The sequence below is a fragment of the Poromitra crassiceps genome (assembly GCF_964638095.1).
Source record: "Poromitra crassiceps genome assembly, chromosome: 1".
NCBI classification, from domain to species: Eukaryota; Metazoa; Chordata; class Actinopteri; order Beryciformes; family Melamphaidae; genus Poromitra; species Poromitra crassiceps.
The window spans coordinates 93,861,594-93,873,709 of NC_139623.1; the positions used below are offsets into that span (position 1 = coordinate 93,861,594).

Here is a 12,116-nt window from a genome sequence, read left to right on the forward strand (position 1 = left end):
AATAATAATACTATAAGTCCGACTGGCATGGTATTCTGATAGAGTCAGTTGAAACACTACTGTAAGGCGGGACCTCTAGCAAGAAGATAGACGTGCGGGTGATTTGATTGGATCGTTCTGGAGACTGAAGTTGACATTGGCCAATTCTGGCGCTTGCTGAGAAGCTGAGAGCTTTCTGGAAAGCCCGACAGGCAGCTCGAGCGCAGCGCTGCATTCTCAGCGCTTGCTGAGAAGCTGAGTGCTTTCTGCAAAGCCCGACACCAACAAACGTTACGGGGTTAAATGCGGGGTTAAATGCGGGGTTAACAGCCTTTTTTTGCAAAGACATTAGCCCGCATCTATTCTTGTACAAAACATAATTTTCTGCGAAGTATTAGTAAAGTTATAAGCGAAGATCGATTCACAAGGATCTGACAGCTGTCTCCGCCATTTGTTTTTTTTGAGGTAACCAAAGGCTTTTAGTAAGAGAGTTGCCATGGCAACCAATAACCCATGGCCATGGGTTATTGGAGTGGGTTATTGGATTTATACAATGGCTGTGAACCAATCAGATTGCTTGATTTGAGAGAGCCGTTTTATAAATATATTTATACAACAGGTAGTTCCGGCCGGGCAATTTGATTGGACAAGAGGGATCTTACCAGTGCCGATATTTCACGATAACACACTGGCGCTTCACTGTGTGTAGATCACTCCGCTTCACAGCTGCTGTAATCAACAAAACGCTTCACAGCTGTAGAGACAGTAGTAAAGTAGACAGCCTGCAGTTAATTAGGCTGATTTGGCTACATTTTCGGCAAAGCACAAAGCTGAGGGGACTATTTTTGTTGGCGGAGGAATAAATAGAGAAATCATATATTTTCTCAGCTTTTTGTCATTTTATTAATCAGCTTTGTTTAATAGAACTGTTGTATAAAAGCAATATCACACTCGAGGTCGTGCTGCTGTTGTCTAATATCGGCACTGCTGTGATTCGGTCGTAGGCACGAGGCCGCAGGCCGAGTGCCGAAGATAATCACACACACACACACACACACACACACACACACACACACGATCTAGGTAGAGTGATTGAGGATGGACACACAGCACCATTACTCATGTCAGGAAGAGTCTATAGATGGATCACAATGCTGATGGACAGAGGCAGATAAAGTGGTCATCTAGTTTGCCATTTTGGACATTTCCTAATATAAATTGTGAGCGAATAATGGATTAAACGGGTGTCTCCGTGCTGATATCTTACCCAGCTGCATCAGTTGAGGTGGTAGAAAATGAGCACACAGTGCTACGCTGAAGCTCTGCATCTTATTTTGCCATTTGCTCCCACATTTCATCACTTTGTTCTCTGATTTACATCATTAGCTTTAGACAGATTTTGTCAGAGAACCCAAGAGGTATAAGAAGGTCTGTTATTAATTTACTTTAAAATGTCTGTAAAACACTTCAACATTCACTGCTGAGATTTGTGTCCATGAACACACCTCTCCCACCTAGAAACAATGCTGAGAGGTACTGTATGCTTGCAGCAGCCCAATTCCATTTGCACCACATACATTTTTGAACGCTACTTTGACTTTCCATAGTTCTAGTTTGCTTCAGCAGAGAACTCAGCCAATTGGACACAATAAAGAAGCAGACATGCTATTTATTTTTCCTTAACTGAAAACCAGAAATCATCTATGAAGGGTGTTTGAGGTCCTTAAAACATCTCGCCTTTTAAAAAATGGAACTATCTAAATTCAAGGTTTTATAAAGCATTTGGGTCTTAAAATGTTAGGGGCCTTAAAATGTGCAGTTGGGCTATTGGATTTGAGTGAAATTCCTCTATAATTTTATTTGAACTGGCATTCAAATATCTTACTTTTAACTTGCAGTAACCTGCAGTCTTCCTAATATATACAGATCCTTTCCAAAAAATTAGAATATCATGGAAATACCATGGATGACCGTGGGCTTCAGCGGATTGTCAAGCAAAGGCGATTCACAAATTTGGCGGAGATTCAGAGGGAGTGGACTGAGGCTGGAGTCAGTCATAACAGAAGTAACTGCTGATTTTCTTCACACTATTCTAATTTATTGAAATACTGTTTTGGGGGTTTTCTGGAGCTGTAGGCCAAAATTATGAAAAATGAAACAAATAAAGGCTAGAAATATTTCACTTTGTGTGTAATGAATCTATAATCTATGAAAGTTTCACTTTTTGAAAGGAATTATGGAAAAAAATGAACTTTTCCATGATATTAAAAAAATTTGGAAAGTGTGTGTGTGTGTGTGTGTGTGTGTGTGTGTGTGTGTGTGTGTGTGTATATATATATATATAGAAGAATCCCCCACGGGGTAACTGTCTGTCATATATATATGTAAGGGATAATGTATATTGAGGCGGTGATTACGGGGGAAATAATGACCGACAGGTGGATTGAGCCCGACGCGCAGCGGAGGGCTTAATCGTTCACCTGAAGGTCATTATTTCCCAGTAATCACCGCCTCAATATACATTATCCCGCTTAGAACACGGCCTACAACTAAATCATTCAATAATCTGACAAAAATAATTATTCAAATAGATTTTTTAATAGCGTTTTCAACGACAAAGCGGTTTCATTCGTAATTGGCACACAAGACACCACAGCTGCAACTGGTTGGCCTAATTAGTAGTGGCTTGCTGACAAAAGGCTCTTATCAACTGATTAATCCAGGTGTGGCAGAGCAGTGGTCGGTTGTCGAGAAATAATGACCGGTGAATATTGTTGATTGACCAATCAGAATCGAGTATTCAAGAGAGCCGTGTTCTAAATATATATATATTCCATATGACCTTGGACCATGTATTTCAGATTTGTGTACTGGAACAAGTTCAGACACAATCCACAAGAATGGCAAAAACCCAATCTGTGATGTCACCAGACGACCCTTAGGCTGGCTTTAAACTGCAGATACACTAGACAACTTTGCAAATCTTAACAGATTATGAAAAGACTGGGGAGTTTATACTACACGACTTTTTCATTAAGATTTTGATCACGACTGAAAAACTCACTGAAATACATTACACGACTGGAATCACAGATCAAAATACACTACCCGACTGTGCGCCCACCAAACTCACGTAAAAACTGTAATAAGTGATTTGCTAGTTCCCAGTATAAGCCTATCTATCAGCTATCAGCTTAATACGAAGAAAGTCTTGTAGTGTAAACTAGGCTTTACACGGTTAAACTTTCAGGCAACTAGTTGCAGGTTGCAAATCGCATGAAACATAATTTTCATGCAACTTGACATTACATAAACCAATTCAAACATAATCAACTCTCGTGCAACACGGTAGTTTGTTTGACTAAAACAAGCTAGCTAGATTGGTTATGTTTCATCTGTCATATTGTTTTTCCTTTTCTCTCTCTCTTGATACAGTAGATTACCCTATCAAGTGGGGAGTGTCATTCATTCAGTCATTGTAACTTGCAACTTATCTTATTTTGTATCATTTTCTAGCTGGAGATGATATAAATTTGGACGTGTTGTATCGGGTTTTCTTCTGCCGCTGGCTACTTTCTTTCATTATGGTCCCGGAGAACGGAGAATAGGAAGAGAGCCATCAGTGCATTAATAGCCTACTTATTAGCATTTTGATTGGCTGTTGCATGAAACTCATTTCACAAAGCTCAGAGTTTTGCAACTGTTGCAGTTGAGATTCAGACAAGTTTCAAGTGCGTTGCAGAGGGCTTTAGACCATGCAAATCATTTAGCAACTTAGTTTCACCTCAGTTTCAACCAACTTAAAGTTGCGGGAAAGTTTCCCCGTGTAAAGCCAGCCTTAGAATATTAAATGTCTGTTTTGTTTGCCCTGGAACAGGTACGCAGTGATCGCCTTTGGATGTGCCAGCTGTCCTAAGATCACGTGTGGCCGGGAGGGCTGCGGTACGGAGTTCTGCTACCACTGCAAGCAGCTGTGGCATCCCAACCAGACCTGTGACGCAGCGCGACAGCAGAGAGCCCAGAGCCTGCGCCTGAGGACCGTCCGCTCCTCATCACTCAGCTATAGCCAGGAGAGCGGAGCTGCAGGTCGCCTGCCTCCACCAACACACGCAACACACAGGCACACTTGCAGGCCCAGCTCCTTCACTTTTTTCATCGTCTTCTTTTCTTCTGCTCTGTTCTTCCTTTGTCTTTGTCAGTGAATGTCAATCGAATCACTCACACCAAGTACAGACAATGCACAGTACCTCCATGCATTCTTGGTACATGGTTATTTCTGTACACGTACAAGATTAGAGGATTGCGGGAATTGTGTAAAAGTTTGCAGCTAAGGTGTGAGAATTCAGTTAAAGTTACAATTATAGCCTTTTACTTACCTTTACGAGTAAGATACTGCTCAATTGAAGAAAAAGAAAAAAGGTAGAAAATGTTTTTATCACACCTTGAAGTGTAGGTACAGTATAGTGCAGTGACCTGACTGACTGACCTGGCTTTGCTGTTGATGGCACCATGGACAAATGCCCACATATTGCTTGAAATGAAATTCCTCTCTGGTTCTTCCTCCTCTCAGCTGACGACATCAAGCCATGTCCACGCTGCGCCGCTTACATCATCAAGATGAACGATGGCAGCTGTAACCACATGACCTGCGCCGTCTGCGGCTGTGAGTTCTGTTGGCTCTGCATGAAGGAGATCTCCGACCTGCACTACCTGAGGTCAGTACGACATGGTCAACACACACATTTAGATGTTTCTGCTAGTGCTTGGAGTCACGCACATGCACAGGCCCACTTTGAGTTTGCTTAAAGAAATAACCCACAACATTTTCATGAATAAATCTGTAAATAATAAATATAATAATTAATAAATAGGTATGATTTGCTACTCTCTATCACCAATTGATACACTGTAGCTGGTACAATAGTGATTCAACCTTTACGCAATTGGGTATAGATAGATAGGTGTTTCTTAGAGATGAGACTACATTCCAACACATTGCATTACAACATGACTACCGTAAATTCCGGACTATAAGGCGCACCGGTGTATAAGCCGCACCTTCAGAGTTGACTATTTTTTTCTTATATAAGCCGCACCGGTCTATAAGCCGCGGGTGTTTTGATGTTTAATTACCATATGTAAGGCTTCGTGCACAGAGGGGATTGTCGGGAAAGAGATGGCTGTTTGGGGAAGCTCCCATTTATTAACATTTCAACAAAACAAAAGTCAGGTCACTAATCCCCAGACAAAATCACACATTGTGAGATGCTTAAAAATCACCATCGGCGGGAGCTTTACTCCAGATGCTGTGCAGCCAAGAACACAAGTGAAATTCGTTCTCTCGTGACCTGTGGTTCTCAACGTGATGGACGATTCACCTTTCTTGTTAACAGTCCTAGTGAGAGGCAGGTCGAACGTCAAAGGCACTTCATCCATATTTATGATCTGCTCCGGTCCGATGGAATATTCCTTGATCTTTCTTTGTGTGAATTCGCCGAAGTTTGTAATTTTCTCCTGGTAGTCGGGAGGGAGTTGCTGACACAGTCGTCCGCGCCCTGACGGACAGTCCCTTTCGTCTCGGGTTTGTGCATGATCCTTTGCTGCTGCTGCTGTTGTTGTTCCTGTCTCGCTACTGTCTCAGACATGGCTTTCAGGCTCAATCGCCGCCATCGTCGTAACACAGCCAGTTCTCCATCTTTTGAAGCATGATGTTAGATTACAACGAGCTAGTTGTGTGGCTTAGCCTTCCAAAATGTTGCTGTTAGTTTTTTAGAATGTAATACATAGAATTGGGAATGTTACATTCAATTTCATTCAGACTGTCTTTCAGGCTCAATCGCTGCCTTTTTCCCCCCGGAGCGAGGGAGGAGGGAGGGTGTTTTACCGTAGTGGCTGAGAGAGAGTAGTGGCACAGTGCTCCAATCAGGTCGCGAGGCACATTTTTTGCAACATCATCCAATCAGGGTCTCGCTCTCATAATGTCTGTCTTGCTCTCGTTCTGCCTCATACCAACATCCATAGATTTTGGAGGTTCCCGAGTGGCCGTTTGCTGGAAAAATCCATAGATAAGCCGCACCGTTATATAAGCCGCAGGGGGCAAAAAAGGCCAATAAACGGGAAAAAAGCCGCGGCTTATAGTCCGGAATTTACGGTACATATTTTGAAATACTTGGGTATTTCAATTACAAGTGCTCTACAAATAACCTTGGTCCCCATAGATAGGGTTAAAATATTTTCTTTCTTTCTTTCATTTCTGGGTTTTCAATTTTGTGACCAGAGTAGGGCTGTCTTGAATACCATATTTAGAGCGTCGATGCTTCGGTGAGGAAAAGAAAAAAGAGAGAGAATAACTCCGGTAGTGTAGTGCGCGTCCTCGGCTGTGCCAATCCTGCTGAGGAACAAACAGACAGACATGTTGTAGGCTACTCACGGATCACCATCCGCTCCGCGGCCCATAGTAAACTTCCTTCCAGGCTTCCACACAAAACGCTCTGACGCTCTGAGTCCGACGTGCGGATATTATTTCCCACGAAATGTGAATTTATTCAGGTGAGCTCAGCATAACGTTAGCGGATTTCCATCTGCTCTCTGAGCTGACACCAGGCCAGACATAAAACCACTCAGAAATCCTCCTATTTTAGGATGAAAAAGGTGACTGTCAACTAAAGGTGTATTCACACCTATCTCGTTTGGAGCAATTGTTCCGAAACAGAGAGCATTTTCCCCCTTGGTGCGGTTCGTTTGGGGGAATGTGAACACAGCAATCGCACTCGGATGCGGGACAAAACAAGCGGACCCAGATCGCCAAGAAAGGGTGGTCTCGGTCCGCTTTAAACGAACTCTGGTGCGGTTCGTTTGTGGTGAGAACGTGATCCGACCTCGATCCGCCACAACTGCAGTAAACGGTGCGCATTTTTGGATAAACCAGCTGCCGTAGTCAGCTGCGCTGTGCGTAATGGCCTGAAGAACGAGCATTTTTATCGTTTAAAAACAACATCTTTCAGATCCTGTTTTGGCGACTTGTGACGCATCGATAAACTTTGGGGGATTTTGGGATCATCACATCAGCAGTTTGAACTCAATCAACTTACCTCGGACCATGGGAAACGTTAATGTGTTGAATCTCTATGGATTTTGCCTGTAAATTGTGTGCGGTGTGCTGCTGCGCAGCGGGTGCTGCTGGCTCCCTCCCTCCCTCTCTCTCTCTCTCTCTCTGGTCTCCATTCAATAAATGAAAAACAAGTCGTGGTAATCAGAGCCAGCCTTCTTTGTGATAAGATTGTCTGGTTCAATGTCAGACAATCAGACTGATTGTATGTCTTCCTCGAAATGTCCGTTATTATTAAATTATTAATTAATATTTTATTCCTGACAGGACAGGTGTTCATATAGCCTAGCTATGTCTCGGCTAATCCTCGTCTCCGTGATAGTAGCCTAATAGCAGAATTTGCAAGGGTCTTTGATCTTCTATCTCCAAATTCCCGATAGCTTAAATAGGCTAAATATATACATAGGCTTACATAGGCTACATACCATACATTAATAAATAAATAAAGAACTTTCTCCCTCTCTCTCTCCCGATCCCTCCCTCTTTCTCTCTCTCTCTCTCCTCGCACGGCGCACGCCCGACATAGCCTACAATGTAGGTCTAACAAAACGCATTCTTATAATCATAATAGGAAAATCTCTGGGAATTATTTTTTCCATCCCAAATGGCTATTAGCCTATCAGAGTGTCTGCTGGCCAATCCAGGAAGTTTGACAATACTATTTGGACCGTTTCATTTGTGGCTGTGTGAACACAAACGAACCAAGGCACAAATGCAACAATTGTATCAATTAAGTACCTGAATCGGAACAAAGCAAACGACCTACAGGTGTGAATACACCCTTAGGTGACTAGTTTACATAAGTGACTAACGTTAACAAACACGTTCCACGTGTTGTTAATCCTAATATGACGTGCGTTCCGGCTGACTGTATGTACATAACGTTACGTTATGTGATAGACGGAGGCAACTTCACTTTCACTACCAGTCGGTAATAACAAATCCATGTGATAGACGGAGCCAACGTTCATGTTAGTATCTGTGAGTGCTGCTAATTTATAACATTATAAACAAATTAAACAACTTGAATTCACTTGAACACTTAATGTTACTCACACTGGGTTGGAAAGAAGTGTACGAGTTCCATGTTTACAACAACAGCTCCGCAGACCACAGCTCACTATCTGTGTGGCTACTGGCTGTTAAGTGCATTATTTGTGCTCACGGCGCGTGCTGCCCGAAGGACCCCTCCCAGCTCTCACGAAGCTACACCTCACGTTATCTGGCTGTGCATAATTATGGAGAGAGAAAGAGAGAGAGGAGGGGAAAAAAACAATAACAACAAAGCGTTAATTGCTGATTTGAGCATCGATTACCATGGCAACGATTGAAGCTTCAAAGGATTGTTTTTTTGGGTCAGCCCTAGACCAGAGCTGGAAAAAGTTAAAAAACCCATTATTATTATTATTATCATTATTGTTATAGGACGAATCAGCGTGACGTCCCTTGACACCCAGAAATGCGGAACCCCGTGGCAGTTAATAGTATGAGTTGTGCCAAACAAACGTTAATATCTCAAAAACTATACATCACATCGCTTATATTTTGACATTCTGAGTGAGAGGTCTTATGGAGAGGGCCCCTCTTCAGATCCTGCCCTCTTACCAACAGCGCTGCACGCTGGCACAATACTCCTAAAAGCAAAATGCGTATTGTTTTGAATGATTTGGCACCTTCTATTACTGTCAACACCAGTATTGTTGTATTGTAATAATATGCCATAAAGGTTTATTGAAATTTTGGGGAGAGCAGGGGGGGAAAAATCTAAAAATAAAATAAAATTGATTTTTTTTATTATTTTTTTTTGCAATTTCTTAGAGCCGCCAACTAAAGCTTCGAGAGCCGACATCGTCTCGCGAGCCGCGCAATGAGGAACTAGGCATTAGATGGACACTTCAAATAATAATTACAGCTAATAATCCTTCCAAAATGTTTGTTTTGAGAGGACATAGGCTATCTCATTGAAGCGTTTCTTTACTCCATGTAGGCTATAGTATAGAGAGTGCAGCAAGAGTCTGTCTGATTGTGTGTAGACCTACGTGTGTCAGAGAGAGTTCACGGTTAATTACTCTGCGTGTTTCACTGCTCTAAATTATTTAATAATGTTGCTTTGTCACGTTCTGAGCCTGCCCCGCCCGCACCCGCGATATTTTCATAATTTGCCAACCCAGCCCGCCTGCGGGGTGGGCCAGCCCAAGGGGACCCGGCGGGTTCTGGGTGACCCGCGCATCACTACTGCCCAGTATGCATGATAAAAGAAAAAAGATCTCCTCAAACTCTTTCCACCACTCCTCCCCCTCTCCTCCCTCTCTCAGTCCCTCAGGCTGTACCTTTTGGGGGAAGAAGCCATGGAGCAGGAAGAAGAAGATCCTGTGGCAACTGGGAACACTGGTGGGCGCCCCCGTCGGCATCGCCCTCATTGCAGGCATAGCCATCCCTGCCATGATTATCGGCATCCCTGTGTACGTGGGGAGGAAGGTGAGGCTCACGCTCTGTTACTGTTCAGACCCAGTTACATTATGTCACATTGGTATGCTCTGTTACTGTTCAGACCAGTTACATTATGTCACATTGGTATGCTCTGTTAAGCCCCAAATGCACAGGGAGCGTCAGACGCTCGTGTTTTCAAGTCCACCCATTGTTTTAAACGGCCAAACACGCACCAAGAGCGTTCTGACGCGAGTCAAACTGCCTGGTCGCCCATACTCCGAACCTGTTTCGATTTTGGAGCGTCAAACGAGGTTCCAGCAGCTACCAATGTGCTCTGAGCTCCCCCCTTCCCCCCTCCCTCTCTGCCCACTTTCATCGCCGTCTGTCTCGCTATGCTCCTCAAACAAATCTCACGGCAGTTTAAATACAGCAAGCATGTAAATACGCTACACTATAGCAAGACTGTCTGATCAAAGTGAGAATAATGTTCTAAACGCATCGGCTAGCAAAATATAGCCTATCCCTGGATGTCATGATGAGATTAGATTGGTGAAAGTTTGGACAGAATGATTGCATAATTTTCTCCCGCAGCGCTGCCTTTTTTTCTTCCCCTCTGCACGGCAGACAGGTAGGATGATCAGATCTAACAGCCTCTGAATGACAGGGGCTCAAAACTACGGTATAACAACTTAGTTTTCATCTGTCATTGTGCCTGCCTACATATAAATTAGTGGCCTTTTCCCCAAAATAGTGATGGTTCTGTCATTCTGTGGTATATACCTTTCAGATCTGATGCTTGCAGTGCGCTATAGGGACAGAAATTGATGCGCGTCCAATGACGCGCATCAAGTTTCGCTACCTGTGCGTTTCGGGCTTTACTGTTCAGACCAGTTACATTATGTACTGTCACATTGGTATGTGGTAAATTCACATTTCTCTACTCATGGTCTTCACTACTATGGTTGAAGCAGAACATTGACTCACTTACACAGGTTTGTATCTGTCGCTGTTCACAGTTGTTATTCAAGAACTTACCTATGTTGTGCTGTATGGCTTTTTACAAAGACACTGAATAACACACATGACGTGTGATTTGAAAGAAGTGAATTGTTCTTACCGACTGTTTGAATAACTCTGTTCCATTGGAAATCTGTTCCCTCAAAGAGCGTTTCTGGGAAGCAGATATCTTTTTCACTTTTAAACATGGTCAATATTACGTAGCTGTTTATATGATCAGCGTTTTCAGTCATGGAAGTAAACACTGAATGGCCTGAATAAAGTTTGGCAATATGCGGCAATCACCAGTGTACATACTGCAATGCATTTTCTCAAGCTCTGAAAGTTATCTTAGTTATTACCTATTTCTCAATAACTCTGTGCGTGCGTGCGGGTGGGCGGGTGTGTACATACATGTGCTAAAACATGTCACTCATTTATCATCACCTCGACCTGTTTAATAAGTCTTGGACGGTACAACAATTAAGTGAACGTGTTTGGAAGTTTCTAGAATTCCCCATCAGAGCCTGCCAAGACATTACCAGAGCCAACAAATGTTCCCTGACAAAAGCAGACTAGTTTCAGTAGTGTTGACGTGGCCAGTATGACGTATCTGAGTCACCTGCACTCCACATGGACCAGATCAATATGATGTATCTGAGTCACCTGCAGTCCACATGGACCAGATCAATATGATGTATCTGAGTCACCTGCACTCCACATGGACCAGATCAATATGATGTATCTGAGTCACCTGCAGTCCACATGGACCAGATCAATATGATGTATCTGATTCACCTGCACTCCACATGGACCAGATCAATATGATGTATCTGATTCACCTGCAGTCCACATGGACCAGATCAATATGATGTATCTGATTCACCTGCACTCCACATGGACCAGATCAATATGATGTATCTGATTCACCTGCAGTCCACATGGACCAGATCAATATGATGTATCTGATTCACCTGCAGTCCACATGGACCAGATCAATATGATGTATCTGATTCACCTGCAGTCCACATGGACCAGATCAATATGATGTATCTGATTCACCTGCAGTCCACATGGACCAGATCAATATGATGTATCTGATTCACCTGCAGTCCACATGGACCAGATCAATATGATGTATCTGATTCACCTGCAGTCCACATGGACCAGATCAATATGATGTATCTGATTCACCTGCAGTCCACATGGACCAGATCAATATGATGTATCTGATTCACCTGCACTCCACATGGACCAGATCAATATGATGTATCTGATTCACCTGCAGTCCACATGGACCAGATCAATATGATGTATCTGATTCACCTGCAGTCCACATGGACCAGATCAATATGATGTATCGGAGTCACCTGCACTCCACATGGACCAGATGAATGTAGCTGTTCAGGTCTTGATGTTAAAGCTCCATCCTGGTGACTCACTACACAGGCCATAGCCAGTTTTTTTCCAGTCACGTCACTATGATCTCTCTTCCACCTCCTCTCTGTCCGTCTTCACTGTTTACTGACAAATACAACAGAATTAATGTTATAATAATAACAAGTCAGAATGTAAATAATCATCTTTCTCAAGTCAATGTATG

At 43.0% G+C, this 12,116-nt stretch overlaps 1 protein-coding gene across 1 annotated transcript in view; it reads left to right on the top strand.

The window, feature by feature from the left end:
- LOC310786364 (E3 ubiquitin-protein ligase RNF19A-like) overlaps positions 1-12,116 on the top strand; it is an 82,612-nt gene that overhangs the window by 60,058 nt on the left and 10,438 nt on the right. The window contains exons 3-5 of the mRNA XM_083647566.1: positions 3,857-4,065; positions 4,550-4,694; positions 9,403-9,565. Coding sequence (XP_083503692.1) covers positions 3,857-4,065; positions 4,550-4,694; positions 9,403-9,565 — 517 coding nt within the window. The remainder of the gene's footprint in view (positions 1-3,856; positions 4,066-4,549; positions 4,695-9,402; positions 9,566-12,116) is intronic.